The 23,658-nt window shown below is 48.3% G+C and overlaps 9 protein-coding genes across 9 annotated transcripts; 4 read left to right on the forward strand and 5 right to left on the reverse strand.

Moving 5' to 3' along the window:
• Positions 1-324: 324 nt before the first annotated feature.
• On the forward strand, positions 325-1,059 carry N7500_000740 (GPI anchored serine-threonine rich family protein; the record flags this gene model as incomplete). Its single annotated transcript, XM_056671886.1, has 2 exons — positions 325-538; positions 596-1,059. 2 exons carry the CDS (start codon positions 325-327, stop codon positions 1,057-1,059), a joined length of 678 nt encoding a protein of 225 aa, XP_056537459.1.
• Positions 1,060-3,436: 2,377 nt separating this feature from the next.
• On the forward strand, positions 3,437-4,592 carry N7500_000741 (uncharacterized protein; the record flags this gene model as incomplete). The annotated part of the gene is made up of 3 exons (XM_056671887.1): positions 3,437-3,651; positions 3,754-4,062; positions 4,112-4,592. The coding sequence occupies 3 exons, from the start codon at positions 3,437-3,439 to the stop codon at positions 4,590-4,592; spliced, it is 1,005 nt and encodes a 334-aa protein (XP_056537460.1).
• Positions 4,593-5,206: 614 nt separating this feature from the next.
• On the reverse strand, positions 5,207-6,507 carry N7500_000742 (uncharacterized protein; the record flags this gene model as incomplete). The annotated part of the gene is made up of 3 exons (XM_056671888.1): positions 5,207-5,989; positions 6,047-6,284; positions 6,350-6,507. 3 exons carry the CDS (start codon positions 6,505-6,507, stop codon positions 5,207-5,209), a joined length of 1,179 nt encoding a protein of 392 aa, XP_056537461.1.
• Positions 6,508-7,437: 930 nt separating this feature from the next.
• On the reverse strand, positions 7,438-8,369 carry N7500_000743 (uncharacterized protein; the record flags this gene model as incomplete). The annotated part of the gene is made up of 2 exons (XM_056671889.1): positions 7,438-7,980; positions 8,037-8,369. The coding sequence occupies 2 exons, from the start codon at positions 8,367-8,369 to the stop codon at positions 7,438-7,440; spliced, it is 876 nt and encodes a 291-aa protein (XP_056537462.1).
• A 557-nt stretch (positions 8,370-8,926) lies between these two features.
• nop12 (rRNA-processing protein NOP12) lies at positions 8,927-10,573 on the reverse strand (the record flags this gene model as incomplete). Its single annotated transcript, XM_056671890.1, has 2 exons — positions 8,927-10,402; positions 10,454-10,573. The coding sequence occupies 2 exons, from the start codon at positions 10,571-10,573 to the stop codon at positions 8,927-8,929; spliced, it is 1,596 nt and encodes a 531-aa protein (XP_056537463.1).
• Positions 10,574-12,009: 1,436 nt separating this feature from the next.
• On the forward strand, positions 12,010-14,294 carry N7500_000745 (uncharacterized protein; the record flags this gene model as incomplete). Its single annotated transcript, XM_056671891.1, has 4 exons — positions 12,010-12,868; positions 12,926-12,995; positions 13,044-13,530; positions 13,590-14,294. The coding sequence occupies 4 exons, from the start codon at positions 12,010-12,012 to the stop codon at positions 14,292-14,294; spliced, it is 2,121 nt and encodes a 706-aa protein (XP_056537464.1).
• A 949-nt stretch (positions 14,295-15,243) lies between these two features.
• On the reverse strand, positions 15,244-17,186 carry N7500_000746 (fungal specific transcription factor domain-containing protein; the record flags this gene model as incomplete). Its single annotated transcript, XM_056671892.1, has 7 exons — positions 15,244-15,401; positions 15,456-15,610; positions 15,662-15,844; positions 15,894-16,501; positions 16,563-16,643; positions 16,796-17,010; positions 17,063-17,186. 7 exons carry the CDS (start codon positions 17,184-17,186, stop codon positions 15,244-15,246), a joined length of 1,524 nt encoding a protein of 507 aa, XP_056537465.1.
• Positions 17,187-18,563: 1,377 nt separating this feature from the next.
• Positions 18,564-20,509, reverse strand: N7500_000747 (Dehydrogenase multihelical; the record flags this gene model as incomplete). The annotated part of the gene is made up of 3 exons (XM_056671893.1): positions 18,564-19,663; positions 19,727-20,362; positions 20,425-20,509. 3 exons carry the CDS (start codon positions 20,507-20,509, stop codon positions 18,564-18,566), a joined length of 1,821 nt encoding a protein of 606 aa, XP_056537466.1.
• A 602-nt stretch (positions 20,510-21,111) lies between these two features.
• N7500_000748 (Cytochrome b5) lies at positions 21,112-22,565 on the forward strand (the record flags this gene model as incomplete). The annotated part of the gene is made up of 2 exons (XM_056671894.1): positions 21,112-21,196; positions 21,244-22,565. The coding sequence occupies 2 exons, from the start codon at positions 21,112-21,114 to the stop codon at positions 22,563-22,565; spliced, it is 1,407 nt and encodes a 468-aa protein (XP_056537467.1).
• Between the last annotated feature and the right edge of the window lie 1,093 nt (positions 22,566-23,658).

Below are 23,658 nucleotides of genomic sequence, written 5' to 3' on the forward strand. Positions count from 1 at the left end.
TTTTCAACTCATCTCGGGCTCTCGGCCCTCTTTGGCTACAATGGCCCAATCACTCGCCTTGCTTCTTTTATATTTGTTTTTATTTTTCCCTTTGACTTTGCCTGTCTCTACCTAGCTCGCTATCCATGGGGCATATGCCTTTCTAGTGATAACCCGTAGACTAAATAATCCCCCGTGTCCGGATATCCGGCCTTTTCTTCCATATTTTTGCCTCTTTAGCGTCTTACACTCCTTTGAGGCTTTGTGATTTCACTCTTTTATCTATATCTCCCACTTGAACATTCGATTCTTCATCCCCAACGTTATATATATACATCAGTCATAATGCGTTTCTATATCTCTCTCGCTGTCGCCGCCATGGCCGCCGTCGTCTCGGCTGATAGCAAGGCCAACCCCTTTAGCATCCCCGTCGACGGTTACACCTTCAAGACCGGCGAGCCTACTGCCCTGAAATGGGAGCCCACCACCGATGGCACTGTCAGCTTGATCCTGCAGTGGGGAGCCGTGATGACCGGTAACTCCGGCACTGTCATTGCCTGTAAGCGATAATATCAGAATGACTCAATATGCCCCTGTATACTAATTCTCATCCCAGCGAACATTGATAACGACGGCAGCTACACCTGGGATGTCCCCTCCAGCCTGGCCGCTCAGCCCGACTACACCATCAAGATCGTCTCGGATGAAGATAGTGACGACTACAACTACATTGGCCGTTTCACCGTCGAGGGCTCCACCGTCTCTGTCTCTTCTTCCAGCGCTAGCTCGACCACCGAATCTTCCACCGAGTCTTCCACCAAGGCCACTCGCACCACCTCCTCAGAGGAGACCACCAGCACTTCGGCCAAGACCACCAGCTCCCCCACTATGACCACCGCTTCCAGCACCGTCGCCAGCACTTCCGCTACTGAGACATCCGAGAGCACTTCCTCCACCTCGGCTAGCGCCAGCGAATCGGCTTCCCAGAGCGCCGTGCCCACCACCAACACCGGTGCCGGTGTTGTCAACCGTATCTCCGGCGGCATGCTTGCCCTCGTTGCCGGTGCTTTCATGCTGTAAATTTCTATGCATACCGATCTTGCCATCAACGAGACCTTGTTTCAGAGTCACGTTCACATGCTTTATTGATATATACATATTTTTTTCTTCCCTCTGATTGGCTGTATCTTTGAAACAGCCAATTAATTTGTGTTATTGCCGCTCTTTTTATGGGGCTGTACAAAACATCTCCTGACTACGGTCGGGTGGCTTTTATTTATTTATTTATATTGTGTGCCCCAGCGTTAACGACTGGGATCTTTCTCCGTACAATTTCACTTGTTTTTATATTCAATTCTTTAATTGATCGTCCAAAAGATGGGGGTGGGAAATAATTAATTTCGATCGTCCCGCGTCCATTTCCACTTTTTTAATTGTAGTCTAATCTCGCTTACTTCGGTCCTTTAATATATTTCAATACATCTGCGCATAGGGTGTTTTATAATGTGCGAGTGTTACCTCATATCCTCATTCAGAGTGTAGCTGACTCTGCACTAATTGAAACCTGGACTTCTCAAGGATGGTAGATAGGTAGTATAGTGGACAATATATGATGAATGGGCCCCGATGATATGATTTTTTATATTCTTCCCGTTACGGAGATAAACGGCAGCGAAGTTGTCCTTCGCTGTCTGCACCCCATACTACAATTCTTCTATATAATATAGTACTCGGGTGTGTATTTCTGCTCAGGTCTAGCGGAGCGATTTCGTTTAATTGGTAGTAATAGTTGCAAGCTCGCATTTCATCAACGGGGTCTGTAAACTCCCCATCCATATCTACCTCAGACTTATGAAGAAGCTATTCTGGTTCTTGGCGTTGGATATGTAGATGGCAGAAGAGCTTTCGAAATTGGAAGTAACGAGATCGATCTCAAAGCGTCTGTTCGAGACATCAACATTCAAGTCCATGTCCATGTTTCTGGTGCCGGGTCCAAAGGGACTGATAGACTGATATCATAGATGGGTTGGTTCTATGCCATTGTCGGCCTTTGAGGAGTTGCCAGAAAAAAGATCAGCAAGAGAACTGGCATCAGATGCAGGCCTCTCCAAATTCCAGTAAATGATGATCGACAAGTGTTGGTGGAGACTGTGGAAAATCCAAGCAAATCTCACGGATTTTCTCTTCTCGAGGGCCATTGGCTTTGAGGATCCGAGCTTGACAATTTTGGGCAAAATGCATTCTGGTTCTAGTTTTCGACTAGTTTGACACGGTAATTCGATTTCATTCGTCCTAATTTTGTGAATTTACTTTGTATCAAGTCGCGGGTCGATCTCCTTGGATTGTTGGTATGTTCGATGCTTCTAAGTTTTATTACACATGAACACCGTATACTCCATAGAGGCACATAAAACTATATACAACATACTCGCACAAACTTAATCATGAAGTCATTTCGATCAAGTCCTCTGGATTCTGTGCCTGACTCGTGACCACTCACACATGCACCAGGTACCAGGTACCTCGGTCCTCTACGATGAAATGCCAATCTGTTGAACGACTCGACGTTTCAAGTCTCCGTGAACGTCATTGCTATCTGAACTGCCACATTTCCTGTCCCAGATGTACGGAGTATAGCGTGTACTCCCTGGGGTTCGGGCTGTGCTAGGCACCCGCATGATAAAGCAACCCTGGCATAATAAGCCCCCAATCCTGCATGTCTCTTGACACACCGCATAAGCAACATGGGAACCCTCTGCAAACCAACCACATCGCCCATGTCCATACTTAATAATAAACCTCGCTCTCGTCATCAAAGGCTCGATGACAAGCAAGGGTCTTCACAAATCTAATCGCAGGAACAGTCCACTCCACCTCGTGTCTGCGCCGCGAGGAAGAAAATCCCTAGCATGATGCAGGGCTTTGCTGGAAATCCCGAAAAGGCTCAGTCCATCCAGTGAAGGCATAGGTCGGATTTTGGGTCCGATCCCTGATCTATCAATCCACCACGCCCTTGACAAGGAAAATGTGATTGCCTATATGCAATAGATGCAGTAGCCATGCGAAAACTGGGGTCGTCGTCATCCACTTTTTTTTTGAAAGATGAATGGATCAGCTTGTTCTTTTGTGTCACTTGTTACGCTTGGCCATCGATTATTGGTTGGTTGCTGCGAACGATGACAGTTGGGTTTGCAATGATCGACCCCTAGCTTACCGCAGATCCCACCGATGGGCCCGAGAATCCGAGATCCATGAAGTTGCTTCGTACTATTCGAATGTGGACTGTTCTGCATAATTCGATTATAAAGGTGCTGCTGCATCCTCCCCAGAGGTGGATGTGTTTTTATATGTTCAGTTCTGCCATTGGAAGGACAAGTCAGAGCAGAGCAGCCTTTTTCTCACATATCCATTATACCACTTCTGGCTGAGACCTATCGAACGAGGACGGGGACCTATCATGTTGTCCAAAATCCTGATCGCGTCGGCTGCGACCCTCGCGGCGCTCTCTGGCTTGGCCAATGCCCAGACTAATATCACCGAGAAAGCCTGTGCCGCCACATCCGAGTACTCAAAGTGTAACAGGGACGTCGCGGACAAGTGGAGCTCCTGCCTTCGAGGCTGTAACGGCAATGGTAACTGTGCCGTGGATTGTGGCTGCGAGTCCCACCAGAAGTATATCAACTGTATGGCGGAGTCGTGCTGGAACCAGGTATGACTTTCATATACACATTCTTCACTACTACGAACCTATGCTTACAATACTTTGATCCTCAGGTCTACTCCTGCAAATACCAGCTCTTCGTCCAGCAGTACTTCGCCGTCTGCCCCAGCGCCAAAGAACCAATCCCCTTCTGGCCCACCCCCAGACAACGCGCCAAACCGCTGCTCTTGCGACATAGGCAAAATCACAAAAACGACCCTATCATCCCGCAATCAGCAGATCAAATGTATGCGCGACGTCACCGACAAACTCGACAAAGACATCGACAACATCCAAGACCTATCGAAACTGAAAGACGGTCTTGATATCGCCGATCGCGCCTCGGACTGTGCCTGCTGCGGAGCCAGCGCTAGTATCTCCGCGTAAGTGAACCAAATAACCCTTTCAACCCACAATCTAACTCCCAGACAGATCCTGGGATATCTGCCCACACACCGAACCCAATCTCGCTGGCGCAGACATGTGGGGAGTCTTCTTCCCCTCCGATCAACCCAATCTATACAACTCCCTTCCGAACTGGGCGTGGTCCTCATGCGACGACACACTCAAAGACACAAAGTGCAAGGACCTTGGTTTTACGGACACGGATAAGTTCTATAGGCCCGGGGATTTGCCCAAGAACGGTACTTCGACACTGCACGAGGTCGGTGGTACTGTTACGGCGCCTCCTAGCGGTACGGTTCTGGTTTGGTCCCAGTCTTCGACTACTTATACCGTGACCGCGACTGGGTATGACCGAAAGGCTGTTGCTAGTCAGAGTGAGTACCGTGCTACGGCTACCGGGAGTGATGCAGCGTTTGCGACGCAGACTTCTGACAGTGGAGCTGCGGCTGTGAGGAATGGTGGTGTTGGTGCAGTTGTGGCTGCTGTTTTTGCGGTTCTTGTGTTGTAATTTAGTTAGAGAAAAATGTCGATGACGGTTGGGAGGTGGAGGGGTGACGGTGTCGAAATTTCTAAGGTACTTCATGATGTGATGAAACCGGGTTATGGAGTGGCAGCGTGCGACTCATGGTGCATGACTACTTTTCGATTGATCGTCACGCTGGGGTGAAAGACTGGATATACTCCTCAAATGATGAATAGCATGCATAATTGCCCTTATGTTGAAAGATTTATGTAGGACTGACCTTAGACATCTATTCCATATAATAACCAAAATATCTACGGGGTTCCCAGTTTAAATACCCACAATTCGGCGTTTCTGATGCTTTTGGAAGCAATTGGATTAGATTGGTGCCCACCGATGAAGAATGAGCAGGATATTTTGCGAAAATCGTCAATTTGAAGTTAGAAAAAATGTATGAGCACATGCTCTTCTTGATTGTAGCCCGCAGAGCTATGAAGTTATATAAAGAGCTCCGAATCCGCCCAGAACGCCAGTTACCCCCAGATATCGGTATCAAACGTTGGAATCATAGCCCGCTAGACAATGCACGGGCACCGTGGTCAGTGTCCTGTAGGACGACGCGAAAGCACAAATCTGAAAAATAATCCAAGACCAGAAAATCAAGCAACCCACGAAGGGATGACCCGCTTCAAGAACTTCATGAACTTCCAGAACCCAACCGCATACTCCTCGTTTCCATGGGGGTCCACGACCCGCTCAGGGAACGCAATACCAGCACCAAACAGCCCGGGAACATCAGATGCTCGACCGGCCTCGTGGAATGTACCAGTATCATGATCGAAGCTCAAAAGAAGAGGCGCTCCATCCTTCGTGAGATTGGGAAGCGAGGTACGGGTATACCCGACCGCCTGGACGATATATTCACACGTGGGCAAGTACTTCTGGTACTGAGCAGCCTCAATCTCCGGCCCACCGGCGCAGTCGATCTTCGCCAGAACCTGTCCAGCAGGTGAAGTGGCAAGCTTGTCGTCTTCCAGTTCGGAGCGAGCAAAGTTCGCAGCCAGGCCCTTGAGACCGGTGTTATCGCGCAAGATCCAGCCGTCCTTGTACTCTGCGTAGCGGAGGGGGTGGCGGGTGAACCAGCTAATGCGCAAGAGAGGGTGGGAAGTTTGGGCGAGGCTGGTGAGGTTCAAGATGGCAAGAATGGCGCTGTGGGATGCTCCGACGATAGCGACGGTGATAGGTCTGTCTGAGGGGAGGGTCTCGGCTAGCTCGGTGGGCTTGAGTACTACATCGAGGTCCAAGCGTTGGATGTCCAATCCCCCGACGGGAATGGGGGCTGTTGTGGGGAAGGAGCCTGTGCAGAGGATCAAGCGGGCAGCCTCGATGGTCTCGAGATCTTCGGATGAATTCCTTTTGATGGAAATGGTCCAGTTGGAGGTCTGTATGACGTCATTAATTGGTATTGATACGGGAAGTGCTGCAATAAATTCACTGACCATTTCGTTCAGGTTGGCTGATTTGACCAAGCCGTGGCATGCATATACTTGCTCCATCTTTAGTAGACCGTCTGTTAAGCCGCGAACCATGTCCGCTGCGAAACCAAGGGTGCAGGTGGATTCTTGGTCAAGTTTGGCCAATTTTGTGAATGCATTAGGTGATTTAGTGTTATCGATGATTTTTTGGAAGGGCTGTGTGGCTTTCGCGAACGCTTGGAATAATGACACCTTGGTGTTGCTGGAGAGGATGCTCGTTAGTACCTTCCGGTCTGTGTTTACGCGTCGCAAGAGTTCGGTACAAACCTGGGAACTTCGCGATACTTGCTATGGACTCTACCAGCCTCAAACGAAGGATCAATCCATGCGATCGTACCTAGTTGGCGCTCCAACAGGTTTCCCATGACGGCAACTCCAGCCGGACCGGCTCCTACAACGACCGCTGCGCATTTCCGAGTAGCCATGTTGAGTATTGTAATTGAGAAATGGGAAGAGTAGAAAAGGTCAGGAAGTAAACCGAATGTATGCGGAATGTGGAATGAAAATGGTGTGTTAACCAGTGTTTATTTGGGTAACTAGAACAGAATCGCAGCAGATATCGCGATGGGGTCGTGACGGGGTTTTAAAAAAGGGGAAGGTATCGGCCAAGACCCAGGGAATATCATCGGCGATGGAATGTGTAGTGTTTTTTCATGCAGATAACGCAACCAGCACCCAGTCGGGATATCGCCATGGAGCGGGAACAGTCATTCTCCCCCTTAGGAATTATACCGTGACACATGTGTGCTCGCACGAGACGGGTCGCCGGTCTATCAGCAAGTGATAGCCAATCCATCCTGCCCCGCTGGGGATCTTTACCCTAAAATTGGCTTCATGATTTGGTCTGTGATGCCTGGGAGAATCAAACGGCGACTCAATCGGTGACTCGGGGTCTGTCAATCGGCGACTGAGCCCCACTGTGCGCTTCCCGTCGGCCTGTCGGCCTGTCGGCTGCGTCGATCCGTCAGTATGGAAGATGCGCTCATGGAAGAAACATCATTTGTACGGTATAGGCGGGAATAATGTAATTCCAAGGTTGGGGTGAATGAGGGTTAGTACATGGGAGTCTCAAAAATGGTAAAGCAGGTCAAGCAGGTCAAGGAGGCTGTTGGCTTTATATTGTATTGTGTTTGGCGTCGATCAGCCAGTCTTGGCAGAATGGCGTGATCAATCTTGGGCTTCGAAGCCAATCAGCGCTTAGCAAGTAGACACTGCAATGAAGCCTGCTATTGATCTAAAAGCTAAGGTGTGATATCGAAGACCATTCTGACAGGTTTACGGGCTAGCGCTGTACGACAAAGCCATGATGTCCCGCAAGCTCCATATCTGCACGTCGGTGTTCCATCCATCTTCCCTCACACAGCCCAGAATATCCTCACGCTCGCTCGATCAACGTGGTTTGACCAGCCTGGAAACCTCGCCCGGGCCCAAATGGCAATCGAATCGCCGATCTCCAACTCGCGCACTCCGTGCCCATCAAGAGTAGCACGGCCACGACCTAGGGTTCTCTCAATTTCAAAGGCTTCGGGCGAGTCTGCCTGGATATCATCTCGAAAGTCCCAAACGATCTTGTTGTGCTGTATCTCGTCCACATGGGCTGCATTGACTTGCAATTTGTTGTCACGCGGCAATAGCTCCGCATCTGCCTCGGTATAGTGTTTTCGAACTTGCCCACGCTCATTATCGAGAATCTCTTGTTCGGTTCCGTCGACATACATGTTCCTCTTGTGAGCGCCGCGGATCACTTCGGCGTCAAACCAGGTCCATGAATACTCGTACATGTTGTCGCGACGCCGCCCACCGCCTTGATCGTGAGATGAGATCTTGAAGACGATCTTGCGACAAGGATGTGCTCCGCGATGAGGTAGGGGGGTAGGGTTCGATTCTTGTTCCAAGCTCTAAAAGAACCAGATTATCAGCATAAATCAGCTAATTTGAAATAGCATGCATATACATTCCGATCATAGCAGAAGGGAACTGTCTTTAGCAAAACTTGATCGCAGTCTTTCTTGATGATCCGTTGGTTTTGCATTTTTTGCTCTACCGAAGGCCAGTATTCCGCGGCATCGATGATCATATCGATGAGCTCTTCAGGTAGAGCGTGTGAGAGCTTCAATTGGAACAGACGCCGAACATGGAGGACATCGTCCAAGTTGGGATTGAATACTTGAGGTTCTGGATCTGGGCAACACTCATCCGACCTATCAGAATCTGTGCCGTTGGAATCTGCAGCCAATTGGCCATAGGCCTGGTGTAGGCTGTCTGGGCGAAGTCCGAAAGGCAACATTATGGTAGTAATGCGATTTTAAGTGCTGACTTGTTGAATTAAGCTTTGGTGACACTTGGACATGTATAGATGTCAATCTTGGACTTTGCGATGTAGGTAGTACCTAGGTAGATATTGGTTCAGTTCAGGTCACGGCACCACCACACAAGGGTCAGTTCGTATGATTGAACGTTTTGTTCGTGTACTACCCGAGTTAGCTATAGCCTTCGTTCCCGTCGAATCGTTCGGAATACACACTTGGTATATTGCATGAAGGTTGGAATTAAAGTGGTACACTTTGGAAATATTAACCTTGTCGAGATAAACTGACTGTGAGATTAAGGGTTTAAATAGTTAATGTTGGAAAAAAAAAGGTACACATGTGATTAATCGATCGAATATCGATCGGCTGTCGATCGACGATGACGTCAATATCTCCATTTATAGCTGACATCTGATTTGGTGGAATGTACATGTGGAGATTGCCGGGGATGCACGTTGCTCGAAATTTTGTGATCTTCATACAATATATTCAAATGCCCTTCCTAACGCCCAAAGATACATGGTTTGTTTTGGTTTCAACCCCTTCTGCCACCTGCAGCTTTGTATGCAGCAGCACGCTTGCTGCTTCTACTTTCTCGCTTGGCCTTCGAGCCACGGCTCTTTTGCTTCATCTTGATGGATGATGATCCCTCCGTAGCACGGTGACCCTCAAATACGAAAGAGTTACCGGCAATGGTACTGTTAGCCTCAGCTTTGACCTTAGCTGCACCCGCTCGGCCCAGTAGCCTATTAGCACGTCCTTGCATCGTCTTTTGGGCCTCGTCTACACGAGACTTCTTGGCCTCGGGGCCGGAAGGTTCGCGCTTCTTAACGATCTTGCGGGCACGTGTGACACGCAACTTGCGGGGAAGCATGGGCGGGAAGTTCTTTCCGTTCAGTGGGAGGGACTCCTCAACACCATTTCCATCGTAGAACTGGACATAGGCGAATCCTTTGCCAACACGAGTGGTGCTGTCACGAATCACGCGGACGAACTCGACGTTCTTCTTGGTGGCTTTCTTGTCCTTGCCTCCAGTGTGGGCATTGAAAATCCGCCAGAGACCCTCCTCAATATCGGCAGGAGCACGAGCCTTCTTCTTCTTGCCAGTCTTCTCGTCCTCTTCGGGAGTCTCACTGTCGATGAAAGAAAGGTTTCCAACAAAGACGCAGCGCTTGTGGTCGATTTCTGCGGGGTGAGCAAGGCTGTCAACTCGCAAATGACGGTCCAAAACCATGGTACCATTCAACGCGGCGGGGGCCTTGCGTGCGGCGTGGAGAGTGGTGTAGACAGCGTAGGCGTTAGTGCTGGGTGTAGTCTCATCGAGAATCTCGCGCTTTGCGAAGGAAGCACGCTTAGGAATACCACCGCCACTGGCGAACGCAACAGAGCGGAAACGGATCGACTCAATCTTGTGTGGGCCGGTGGATTCAGGAAGGGTTGAACAGAAAGAGGCCAGGTGCCTAAGAAGTGTCTTCTTGGCGGTCTTGGACTTGATAGCCTCAGTAGAAACGTTGCCAAGGAAGACAGTGCGGTTGGATTTCTCAACCTCATCAGCCTTGGCGGATCCAGTCAGACTCTCGTGTACAGGCGCAGGAGCGGTTTCCTCTTCGTCGCTGTCTTCTGATGCCGATGCTTTGTCGGAGTCCTCAGCTTTCTCGTCTTCATCATCACCGCTACCTTCTTCTTCTGCCTCTTCTTCGGTCTGTTTTTGGCGTTTTGCATGCTCAGACTTCCTCTTTTCCTCGTCCTTTTCCTCCTCCTTTGCAATGCGACGCATATATGTCTCTTCGACCTCCTCTGCGGCAGCGCCACGCTTGCGTTTCCGGTTCTGTGTGTCGGTAGGTTGTTCTTTTTCCTCTATAACCTCAGAGTCGCTTTCCTCAGTAGCGTCCTCCATTTCTTCATCGCCTGACGCAGATGATAGATCATCCTCCTCAGCATCATCTTCCTCCTTCCTCGCCCGTTGGATGGGCTCGACATATTTGATCACCGGGGCTTGCACGGGACCAGCCTATAGATTGTCAATCCAAGATCCATTAGATCCATATCAAGACAGACGTACACTTTGCGCAAAAAGGGAGGACAATGTTGGGTCCAGAGATGCACCACCGAAGGGAAGAGTGACAGCGGGCTTGCTAGTCTTCTCCTCCATCTTGGAGGATGATTTTGATTTTTTGCCCATTGTGATATGTATTTGGTCTGTGTTATAGTTTGAAAAGTGAGTGACCAAGACGTGGCTTCGCGATTGACACGCCGATGATAGCTCCGACTTTTTTTTTTCTTTAGTTTCTGCTTATCGGGTCTTGGCACGGAAAGCTGATTATCACATGACTAGGACATTCAAGAAATGTTCTTAAGAACGTTTTGTACTCCGTACACTCCGTATGGTAGGTATGTGAGAATGTCACCTATGTTGACTTTTTTGTATTGCTTATTTTATTCTTGTTTGTAACTACTGCCCTTTTGTCTATGTATCCTAGGCGGAAGGGTTCTTATTTGGGATTAGGGGGCAAGCTTGTGGAGGTCTGCTGCACCTTTACACCATCCAACATAATGAGACAGTTGAACAATTTCTTTGGCCTATATTTCCTCCGTGTTTCTCATGCTATAATAGTGCAATATCAACATACGATCACATAAAATGGCCTATCTATTTCCTGCAGCTACGTCAGTTACAATCTCACGTGATTTTCTTTTTTCTTCGGGCGGTGAGTACTGCCCTCGCCGGAACGCAACGCGGCAGAATCAGCGGTCACTCGCTTCTGTTGCTGCACCCCATCATAGCGATCTGCTGCTTTTGTCTTCTGAAACCCCCTCTTTCGGTTGTGTTTTCCCATCCTTGATCTTTCATTTGATCTTGGTTACGGTCCCTGGCCATTTATTCATGCCGTCAACCCCTCTGCGACTCAGTACCCTCGTCTTGTCCGCTTCCTAGCCATCCTCCCCTCGCCCTCCAAAGTCGGTCTTCGCAGGATTCGTCGGACCGAACCCTTTCACGGCCTACAACAGTGGTGATACGCGTGGGCGTGGTATTGAGTCATAGCCTGCGTCTTAGGAACGCGGTGGTTTTGGGAATCGTGCTCGGTCGCGAGCAGCTGTGCTCATCACCAGCGTCGCTCCCGGCGCATTGTTGAAACGGTACGTCGCTTGTGGCTCTACATCAATCCCAGAGTTTCATCTGGTCATTCTCGCGAAGTGGGAGCATTTCTGTGTCTTCTGGAACTACTTTGATTGGTACACTTGCTTTGCGCGGCCTTTAGTCCCTGTGCTGAGCAATCGTTACCGACTCTGGGGACGTTTCGATGATCAATCTCCGCACCACCGCCTTCTGGAGGCGCTGACCTATCTCTCGCACCCACCAACCACGTTTTGCCCACCATCTCCGTCTTTCACTGGTTTTGCCGAGTTGACATGGCAATTGAGCTAATTCGATCTGTGGTTTCTCTAGATCCTCGATCGAAACACCATCTGGTGGATCGGTGACCTTTCTCCTCCGTCACCTCACGTCTGCGGCGAATCTCAACCTCTCTGCAAGCAATCAACCATTCAATATCCCCCAACCTTTCTTGTCTTCACTCATATTGTCTTGCGCCAGCTCTATTGGCTGTCAAATTGCTCATGGAGGTAGTCGAGAGCAGAGAACAGACCGCCGTTGGTCACACAACGGGGGCAGAGTCCACAATTCCCAATGGAGAGCGAAACCCTTATCTTGATGACCCGCTCATGGATGATGATGGACGCTCAAGTAGCTTGAGTGAGATTGACGATGTCTCAGACAACGAGCCGTCCGACTTCGAAGACCCCATCAAATCAGACAAACCAATGGAGAACGATTCGGAGGCCGAAACCGAGCGCATCGAAGATTCCCCACATAACAACCGGAAACGAGACATCGTGTTGAGTGCCGCTAGCGCTGGGCCAAGTCCTAGCAAGCTTCATCAATCTACAACACTAGATGATGTCGACGATGAAGCACTTGTGGTGGACGATTCTCCTAGCAAACCTCGACGATCTTCAAAAAACAACGGCTTGACTGAGGATATTCCAGACCTGGGCGACCTTGGTGATTCCGAACTTCCAGATAGTCTCGACAAGAAACGAAAACGCGTCGAGGTCAGCGACGAAGAACCCACGAAAAAACGCCGGAACTCAATCAGGAGCGACTTGAGTGACCCGGTCGATGATGATACCCCCCTCTCACCCGAGCCGCTTGGCAATCTCATGGATATCAATGAAGATGGTATACTAGTTGACGAAGTTCCTGAGTCGGACCTCCCTGCTCCGCCTTCAAAAGGCAAAAAGGGCAAAAAGGGTAAGCGGAAAGGAAGAAGGACCCAAGACGCCGATGAGGAGGCGAACGCCGGGGTCGAGGCCACAATGGAGCATGTTGCTGATGAGATTCTTGGAGAAGACGAGGAGCCTACGGAAAGAGGAGATGAGCCCGATGATGCGGAGGCGGTTCTTCGAGCAGAAGAGTGTAAGTCTTGCCCTTCATCGACCCTCTGGGCGCCATAGATACTGATTCCCTGTACAGCCGTGAAAAAGATGTCTGCTATGGATTCACTAGCGACTCTGGAGAAAGAATTTGCAACGTTACGTGACAAGTAAGATATCACCCCATCTCCCACATGCTTAGTTGCTAATAATCATAGGATTTATGACGAACGGATATCCAAGCTCAATCGCGAACTGGAGATGCTTACCGGTCCTAGCCCGACGCATCCTGAATACTTGCGGCAGATTGAGTGTGTGCAACGTTACCGGGATGCCAAGATCAAATACGAGCAAAATTTGTATCGATACCGCATGAAGTCACTCATGCACAAGGGTCTGGCCGAGCGTACACAGGCCCATAGCACATACTACCAGCGGATTCGAGACGCGCGCGAGCGGCATTCAAGTGCAGTCAGCAAGCAGTTCTACGCTATTCAGCATGATCGCTTCAAGACAGACGAGCTCAGCCCGCACCACATCATCCCATTCCCCACCCGTCGGTCGCAGCAAATCGCACATCAGACCGCATACAACCAGGAGGTTTCAATTATGGCCGGTGTTGCCAAATATGTTGGCTTCCCAGCTGCCCCGTCCTTGATGGGTGCACGGCCCACTGAGCTTGATGATGATCTTGAAAAGATGGGGGTAAGTCATTCTCATGTTTTTTTTTTAAATTTGGATTGTTGCTTAACAGCAGTGTATAGATTCCTATTGAGGTTCGCGCTTCAGCACCGCGACACTCATCGGCAATGCTACCACGGACCAATATGTCTACCATGTCTTCTAATGCCTTCCGTTCGGCCGAAGAAGCATTTTTAGAGCAAACACCCTGGGCAAACCCACAGCATCCTATTCATCAGCAGCAGCACCAGCAACACCATTCGCAGCTATCTCGACCGCAAGGCCGTACATTTGAACATCCACAGCCGTCATCATATGCAACGCCAGCCGCTCAAAAACGGGTGGTAGACATCAATGCACCCAACGGATCTGCATCCACCATTCCTGAGAATGCTTCTGCTGCCAACTCATCTGCCAACAACACCCCTTACGGCATGGAGCACGATCCAAGACATCAAACGCAAGGGCCTTTCCGCAACCCAGATTATGATGCCGACCATCGGAAATCCGGGTTCCGGTCACTAAGCTCATCTCCTTTGGATGTACGGAAATCACAGCCGCATCTTACCCATGCCCTTGAACACCGCTCTCCTATTACCGACGCCCCATCCCAAAATCACATTTTCTCTCCGCCTTCCACACGCCAAGGCTTGTTTCCGCCTTCAACAGCTCTCAACCGGGAGACCTCGCCATCCCTCCCGTCTAAACCTGTTGATGTGGTACATTACCGCGCTCATCAGTCAGGAATTCCTACAGGGTCTGGTTCAACTCACATGCCTAATCGATAATCGATTATTTTTGGCGATCGTTTTTGAAATGACTGGTCAACACTTCCCTTAATACCCCGAGAGTCTCGCGCCCTCTCCAAGCATTTTGTGCACTTCTCTTCTCCTGTGATGAACCCTATGTTTTTCTATCCAGCTCTTGCTCCAGAAGCAACTATATTCTGATCATCATTTTCGTCTGTGCATGAATGGAATACCATACCAATCTGGGGTCTTGTCTTTGACTTTCAACAGCGTCCACATGTGGGATACTCCCATTGTCTTTACTTCTAGCTTTGCATTCAAAGACTTTATTTGAATGGAATCGAATCTGGTTAAAGTGGTTATTATCTTACCAACTGGGGTGTATGGGGTTTGAATTTGTTTCTTCGTGTTTGCGATAGAGAAACATCTTTCACGTTGGAGTTTATCTTTCCTCCCTCTATAGTGACTGCTTTTCTGGTGGATTTGTGCTTATTGATGTACATACCATACGCCTTGATTTGATATCATAAGGCTCTCAATCCCTTTCTTTTCTTATTCCTTGTTTAGAGCTTTGTTTTACTGTTGAATTCTTACTGCTCAAAGACCTTTATAGCTCACACCAAGAGTGTCATCATTTGTCTTAGGCGCTTAGGCATCCAGGCAACCTCCAGGCCTTGACATAATTACCAGGTCCACTAGGCCATTTTCAATGATCTCTAAGAGAATTTACAATTTATTTACCTCCATATAGCGGGGCTGAATCATGGCGACGCCACACCTTCTCTAGCCTCATGCTAAGTGGAGCTCGTCTGGTGCTAAGATTCACTTCACCGATTGACTCAAAGGCCCTTATGAATGCATTGGGGAAAGAGCCAAAGAAGATTCATTCAGGAAGATTAAGTATATGTATTAAATGGCCAGTATTTGCAATTCTTCCAAAAAATCCAACAGAGTGCGTGTATATCTGTTCATACATAAGTTCAGAAGCTCAAGTTTGCATGTTGTTAAGGGATTCCCAAAAATTGAAAATCGATACCTCATCCATCAAAGCATCAATGGCATTTTCGTCGATTGTTATTCCTGCCAGAGGATCATCGGCAGAATCATCCTGAGGTGGAGATGACTTAGATGCAAAATCAGGGAGAACTGTTTGAGTCACATAGTTTGGGAAAATGCAACGGATGGCTTCGAGGAAAATACCTCGGAAGACCGAAGAGCAGGGATGTGTGTGTTGCATCTGTTCCAGAACTATCATGCACACCTCAATTTTGTTGAGACCCAGACGTCGGGAAACGGGATCGGAAGATTTGCAGTTGAGGAGGTGGACGTGCATTGCTGGAACTATCAGGGGTGGCCTAGAGTGCTAATTAGATAATATGTCACTTGCAAGAAAGTGGCGCACTCACGTCATAGGACCTGAGTATTCCAACAGCTTCTCGTGTGCTAGATTATCAAGGATGGCATTGGTCTGTAGCGCAGCCGCATTGATCTGATTTCGGACGTGAGCTCGCCATGCTTCCTGGCGAGATGCAGGCAGACCTTCCGGGTCCTTTGTGATGAAAGGACGGTAAAAGGTAATTACGAAAGCTCTTTTGGCTGTCAGCAGCAGTTATAGAAGGATTTGGTGTCGATACTCACTGGTAATGAAGCTGCAAGTGATACAAGTAAAAGGTTGCAAGTGGACTTTGTCCCGTCTCCTGGTATTCGGGAAGTTGAAAGCGCAGAACCTTTTGTTCGAGGGCCTCAACTTGCTGGAAAGACGAAGTGTTTCCAAAGGGTTGGTAACACAGGGTGAGACTTTCTCCCAAAAGCTGAGTGAGTTGAATGATCATCACCCAATATTCTGCTAGTTGCGGCAGGTCCTTTGGGACATATGCTGCGGTTATAGATTCGGGTAATTCGGCGAAATCATTCAGCATATCATTGGCAGATGGTTGTACAGTATTGCAGTCATTTATGTTGATTCTCAATGGACGGCCCATTGTGAGACTTAGCCAACGGTCTCGAAAGAAGCAGGTCCACCAAAGGCGGCGCCACAGACGCTGTTGTGATTCAGTGATTGGTGAGCTTGCGCACACCGCAGCGGAAAAACGATGAAGACCCATCGTTTGGCAAAGGCTAATGGCAACACCAAGCCAAAACCATGGTTGAGTGTAAGTATCAGCTTCGGAGTGGTAAAATCCCAGAAGAAGCGCTGATTGAAGGAGAACTGTGTGGTCTGTTTCGCCCCCATTATTATGTAGGCACTGAAAAAATTGGAATTAGCCAGACTTGATTCGGGAATCGCTCAAATAATGACCTGCGTACCTTTGCGCGAGAATACATAGTTTCCTTCATCGCTTTCCTGGACGAAAAGCCCTCTGATTGCCAGGTTTCTGCCTTAAGATGCTATAGTCACGTTAGTTCGATCTACAACACAGCTCAGAGACGGTATGCTTCACATTTGCTGCAGCAAAGAAAATGCTCCATAGTAATATGAGATTGTATGGTTGACCATCTCCGCCAGGAAAGAGGCGTGGAAGCGTTGTAGCGTCAATCACCGGCATAATGGGATGCACATGATGAAAGTATGCCTGCAGAAGTTCATCGCATGTTTCTTTTCGGGGCATATTGAAGACTCCTTTGTATTGTAAGTATGCCTTATCTTCGGGAGACAGCGAGGCAGATGTCTTGGAAGTGAGCATGATATGCCTCGATAGAGGCTGCTCTGAAGGTGAGCATATGTCAAAGACAGCACCAAACCCAGGCGAATCGCCTATAGCCTTAGGTTAGCTTCAGGTGAAAACAATTGCACAGTGGCTACAGACCAGTGTAGAATGGCGCGTGGCCAGGTTTATTGTTTTTGCCAAGGACTTTGGATGCAATTTCAACGCCAGTTCGCTCTTCCTCCTGGCGCCGAGAATAATCCGGGGGGTTGGATACACTCCTCATATTAGCTAGCTCAGGGTGATCTACATTTTGCGAATGCGTTTGATCTCCAAATGCATCAAGTGGAGGTGGCGGCTGTGAAAGTGATGGATGTGAAAGTGATGGCTGTGGGAGTGATCGCTGTGGGAGTGACTGCTGTGGAAGTGATGACTGTGATATCAATCTATTGGAATCTGTGTTAGGAGGCGGGCTGCTCACAGACGCAGTCCGACGTGTATGTCTCTCTCGGATGCTATATCAGTCAGCGATAAGATTCTATTAATTGGGAAGCAAACCTCACGTCTGGGTTTTTGTCGGCGGAACGTGACATTCTCTGCCATCTTGTGTACAGCCTATACACGGGATACCGGTCACCGTCACGCTACAGCGGACTTTGCGTTGACGGCAATTTTGACAAGCAGCAGCCGATCGATAGCGGCGCGTAGACATGACGAGTCCAGCTGCCAAGTATTGATGTATCGGTCTGCCGAGATGATCGGATCACCGAATGTCGTCAAGTATTAAAGTAATCCGAGACAGCCGAGGCGTGGTATTCCTTCCCGAAAGTTCCGAGGTAGATATTTTTTGAGGAGCGTGACAGGGATCTGAGAGGTAGGGGAAAAGGCTATACTCACTACAGGAAAGGTACGACAGAGAAAAATAGGAAACGAGGGAGGAAAGATAAGAAGACAAGAGATTTGAGTCGATCTCCAGGGATCGACTTCGTTACACATGGAGGCCTGGGGATGTCCAAGATATGCCTGCGACCTGAGGCATCATAATTCTGTTACCAGAGGTACTTGGAAATATATATATATCTCGCCCACATCGTTATTTTTCTATTAAACAGACATAGACTTCAAATAATAAAGCCTATCTATTGTAGTGTTGTAAAAATCAAATAAAAATATAATTTGTGATTTCGAATGGCTTATTGAGGAATTTGTATATATTACACTTTGGATAGCGGTTCTACATTTTTCTACTTCTATAAATAACAACCAAAGGTTCTGGAGATCGGAGATCAAATCTATATTTTTCAAGTAAAATGAGCAAGCAGGTTCGTGATATCGATTTTTTCTCCTATAATAAAATGAGATGGTCGAAGTATATACCTATATTTTCAAGTACCTTTTGTATGGGTATCGCGTAGAAAAGGTACATTTGCACCGAGCTAGCTTTTGCATTCAACCTGTGCAGCCTAGCACTTTATAAGGGCGGATTACTATCAACTACGGAGGATGCTGGATTAATCCTCCGGTATGCTGGTCATCATGCTCCAACAAATTCTTGGCCCTACGTAAAATGGAAGTTTTTTTTTTGAAGAATTCATGTACTCTATATTCAATTTAAATAGCAAAACCGCAGAGGGTTTTAGTGTTTATAGTACATTAGGGCTACCTACAGGATAGTAATTCCAGTGAAGGCCCGGTGTTCCTCGTAGTGAAGCTTCACCTTGTTCTTACCATCCAGGTCGCAGCGGTAGATAGATCCGCCGAGATCAGCAAGATAGACTTGAGAATTGACGGAATCCAACTTCAAACCAATTGCCTCGTTCAGGCCCCTGGTGAGGATCTCATATCCCAGAGGGGAACTAGTTGGTAGCAGGAGACCATCTTCACCCAACTTGGCTCTGTTCAGCGAGTTGCCCCATGGAACTTCACCACGATCGGTCCAGTAAAGTGTGTTAGTGGCTTCGTGAACCTCAAGATCAATTGGCTCAGGAAGATCAGCGATCACGCATTGGACGTCACCCCGATCAGTTGCCGACTGACCCTCAGGAGTTGCGATATTGGCGCAGAAGATGCGGCCTTCGCCACCCTTGGAGGGTCCCTTCTGGGTCCAATAGAATTTACCCTGACTAGGGTTTACAGCAACTCCCACGCACCAGGCGGAGACAAGCTGTGCGGCGGTCATATCACGGCCAGTTTTATCAATCAAAACCTCCAGATTGGACCCGTCGAAGGCACAGCGGTAGACTCGGCATCCCTCACGGTCAGAAAAGTAGACGGCTTGGGCTTCGGAATCAAGAGCCAACTGCTTTGGTGTATTGATACTTCCTGGGGCAACAAGTGTCTTGATATCGGTTCCATCCACGTTGGCGGAGTAAACAGCACCGTCGGACTTTCCTGGAATGCCCATGCAAGTCCAGAACATGCGGCCAGAGGCCGAGTCTACAGCGATTCCATCAGGCAGGGATTGGCCTTTGAGGATCGATTTCTGTTGCTTGCCGTCTGCGGAAACCCGGAGAATCTCTCCTGATGTCATACTAGGCGCAACGGCTGACAGTCCAAGGTCCAACACCAAGATTTCGGGCTTTGAGTCGGACTTTGTAGGAGTCGGGACTCTAGCAGGATACAGGCCACCCTTTGAGGACTTGGTTCCCAGCTTTCCGTGATCCAGGTAATTGGCCTTCAAGAAGTCGACGGTCTTCTCGGAAGAGAGTCCACGTTCCTCGATGTAATGGCCCTCAATGAAAGCAACGGTGTCTAGGCCAACATCTATATAATAATCTGTCAGTGAACAAATTCTCAATAATCAGGGAAGGCGAGTGTAGATCTTACTATCCATTGTCTGGCAGGGAAGACTGCCTCCCTTGAGAAACAGTTCAGCCCACATTGAGTCGATCTCCTCGGGTACGGAAACACCCTCAGCCAAGATAGTCAAGACCTCGCGCTTCACAGCAGCCCACAGTCGATTGAAGATGAACCCAGTGGACTCCTTTCTTGCGACATATGGGTTTGTGGCAGCTTCCTTACAGCGCTCAACCATGAAAGAGATTATCTCCGGGGTAGTGTGTCCATCAGTCATAAGCTCCACAATCATACACGCTGGCGGCATGTAATAATGCATATTCAGAACGCGTGTCTTAGTGGAGTCCGAGATTTCAGTGATTATCTCGGAAGACTTGTATGAGGATGAATTGGAGGCCAGGATACAGTCCTTGGGAGCGAGAGCCTCCAATTCAGCGAAAGTGGCGATCTTGAGTTGGAGCTTCTCAGGAACGGCTTCAATGACAAGCCAGGCATTTTCGACAGCTGCTTTCATGTCTTCGACGGCTTCATATGAGCCGGGAATCTGCTTGGTTTTGGCGGCGTATGATTGGACATTTTCCTTAATGTATGCAATTCCGTCCGCTCGCTGTTGAGCGCTGGGGTCTCGAATCTTAACATCAAAGCCGGCTGACGCCCAGATGCATCCTGATGCCAGAAAGTTGTCAGTACTTCCATCAATACAATAATACGGTGGATGGGATACAGACCTACTCGGCGGCCAAGTACACCTGCACCAAGAATGGCAACTGTGCGGCTGCGGTAGTTGCAGGGGGGTTCCCATTGTGATGCCATGTTGTAAATAAAGTAAGTAGATAGAGTAAGGGGTTCAAGTGTCAAGTAATTCCGTTGGGATTCAATTGCAGTGGCAGGTGAGTTCCCTTTTATCCTCCACTATCATTGCTATTGCTATTCCGCACATCCCTCGGAAATCCACTATCTGCTATGCACTCAACTCAGAGAGAATCTTCAAAGAACTTCAGCGGGACAATAGCTTCCCTCGGAAACTCCAGTCCCGGGCCGTGGAAATGAGACAAGAAAGGAGATTGCTTTCATCAAGCGGGTCATTGAGGGATCGGCAAAACAATTCCAAGATTTTGGCAGATGTGGAACTATGGTTTAGAAACGCCATCGGTCTTGGAAATGCTTGATTATAGGCTAGTCGATCTCCCGAGGTCGTTTTGGGGCCCATTATATTATGGAGATCTATGGATGAAGATGGAGCCTGCCGAGGTAGACTACCTCGGGAACTACGCCCCCTGTCTAGAGTTGAATGCTAATCGGAAAATCTTTATAGGATAGAAAGAATAAATAGCTCATTTGGTTTCTTGCAGCTATAAAGTATTTATCTTCACTGACGTGCTCAAAGAAACACATTGTCATTGCAATCTTCCACAATGGCATCTTTGAAAGAATTCGACGCGAGCGAAGTCGCAACTCACAACACGAAAAATGATCTATTTGTCATCATCCATGGAAAAGGTAATCGTTCTTGTCCCAGATCTCATTCAACCTTCTAACATACCTAGTGTACGACGTCACCGATTATGTGCGAGATCATCCCGGTGGTGCAGATGTGTTGGTAGAAGTCGCCGGTACAGACGCAACAGCTGCATATGAAGATGTCGGTCACTCAGAGGATGCAAATGAGATTCTGGAGACATACCTAGTTGGTACTGTTAAGGATGCACATGAGTTTGTTCAGCGCAAGGTGGTTCGTGTAATCAAGCCAACCTCCGATAAAGGGGCGCCCAAGAAGTCATCAGGGGTCCTCAAAGCTGCGACCACAGTTACTGCCACACTTGCCGCTACTGCGCTGGTTTATGCCTCTTCCAAAAATCACCGAGCCTTGACCGACTTCTTTGCAAAGCACAAGCCATCCTCTCTACAAATCCCTGAGGTTGGAGTCCCATTTACAAGCCTTCTCCGAGGTGGATTTTTGAGTGGAGTCACTGCTGCCACACTGGTTTGCACTACGATTGGCGGTGTTGTTGCAATGAGACTCTCCAAGTTCACTGAAGTCGAGTCTGGTTTCACAAAGTACCGTCCGTACAAGAAGGCCTCGACCATGAAGAAGCAGGACCCACATCTTGTGAAGGGCTTCCTTGAGCCCAAGAGCTACAAAAAGCTCCCCCTCGTTCAGAAGGATCAATTATCGCCCAATGTTTACCGCTTCGTCTTTCAGCTGCCCAATAAGCAGGATGTGATTGGACTCCCGATCGGCCAGCATGTTGCTATCAAAGCTATGATCAACGGTGCTTCGGTGTCGAGATCATATACCCCGACATCCAATAACCTGGATCTTGGAAGACTGGAACTCGTTATCAAATGCTACCCAGATGGTCTTCTCACTGGACAATATCTTGAGTCTTTGCAAATTGGCGACAAAGTTGAATTCCGCGGCCCGAAGGGCGCGATGAAATATCACAATGGCCTTTGCAAGAAAATTGGCATGATCGCTGGTGGAACCGGAATCACCCCAATGTACCAACTCATCCGGGCGATTTGCGAGGATGATCGGGATACAACTGAGATTAGTCTGATCTACGCCAACCGAAGCGAAGAAGATATCCTTCTTCGTCGGGAATTGGAGAGTTTTGCACGAGGATATCCCAAAAACTTCAAGCTCTGGTACATGCTCGACCATCCTCCTGACAACTGGGCGTATGGCAAGGGATACGTTACAGGGGACGTCATGGCTGCAAGATTGCCTGGCCCAGCACCTGATACCAAGATCATGCTTTGTGGACCACCAGGTATGGTGAATGCTTCAAAGAAAAGCTTGGTGGCTGCGGGATTCACAGCTCCTGGGGCTGTTGGAAAGATGACCGACCAGATCTTCTGCTTCTAGAATGTTTGTGGATATATACTGTGCTTGTTTCACGTTGATAGATTGTGATGTATATTAGAGCTGATTGGAAATTCGATGTGTTTCTTCTATGTATCTGAGGAATTTGTTCTTATATGTATCATCTTAGGCTAGGAAAATCAGATGATTAAAGTCCTACATCGCTATGACGAGGGCTACATCTCCTTTTGTCCCTGTGCATAGACAAGGTCCTACGGGTAACACTTTCCTCCATTTTCTGTTATACACCTATGACAGGGGTTAGAAGCCACCGAACCAGGATTTTGATAAAAAGCTATGTTGTAGTAAACTATGCACAACCGGGGCTGCCCTGCCCCGGGACCCTGGACATCTATTCATGATACAAATGGTTCATGAAAGCTTGGTACCGTCATCAACGTCAATCCTAAACACTGTGTGAAATTGCAAATTCTTTTCAAGGGTTGTATCACTATATCATATCAGAAGGCACCATAAGAACAAGCCTATAAGAAATCCAATGAATGGTTACAAGTATACGAGAAACTGAGGAAGCGCATAGATCTAGATACATCTGCGAGAATAACACAGTCAACACGGTAAAATGAAAAGAAAGAGTCCAAATGATCTAAGTTGACGCAATGACTCCAAACCCCTGTCATGCATATACCTCGAGAACCGGTACAGGGGAGAAAATCTTCAAAAAAGGGACATCACAGAGTATCTCTGTGAAGCCTCCTGAAATGACATCACAAGGCCACATAAGCTGACCATCCTTGAATTTTCACATTCTAGACTTCCGGTTTCCCGAGTAATGTTAGTAAATAATTAGAATGGCGTCGAGAAAAACGCGGTTCGCCACATCCCCCTATCTAGATGTTGCGTAAGATTCTAACCCGCGACGTCCCAACGGAGTGGTAGATAGACATGTAGATAGGCAAATAACCAATCGGATGGGATATTTGCAAATCCCTCAAGTATCAGCTATTTCTGTTTGGCTCCACTGTGGGTATCTATGATCGAAATTTAATAAAGAGACTAAAAACCCTGCTATCTTGAGGATCGAGGGAATATATGCCTTTCCGAGGTATACCAAATTGATATCCGAGGGAAGGGC

The sequence above is a fragment of the Penicillium coprophilum genome (genome assembly GCF_028826855.1).
Source record: "Penicillium coprophilum strain IBT 35676 chromosome Unknown utg000001l_segment0_segment0, whole genome shotgun sequence".
Classification (NCBI taxonomy): domain Eukaryota; kingdom Fungi; phylum Ascomycota; class Eurotiomycetes; order Eurotiales; family Aspergillaceae; genus Penicillium; species Penicillium coprophilum.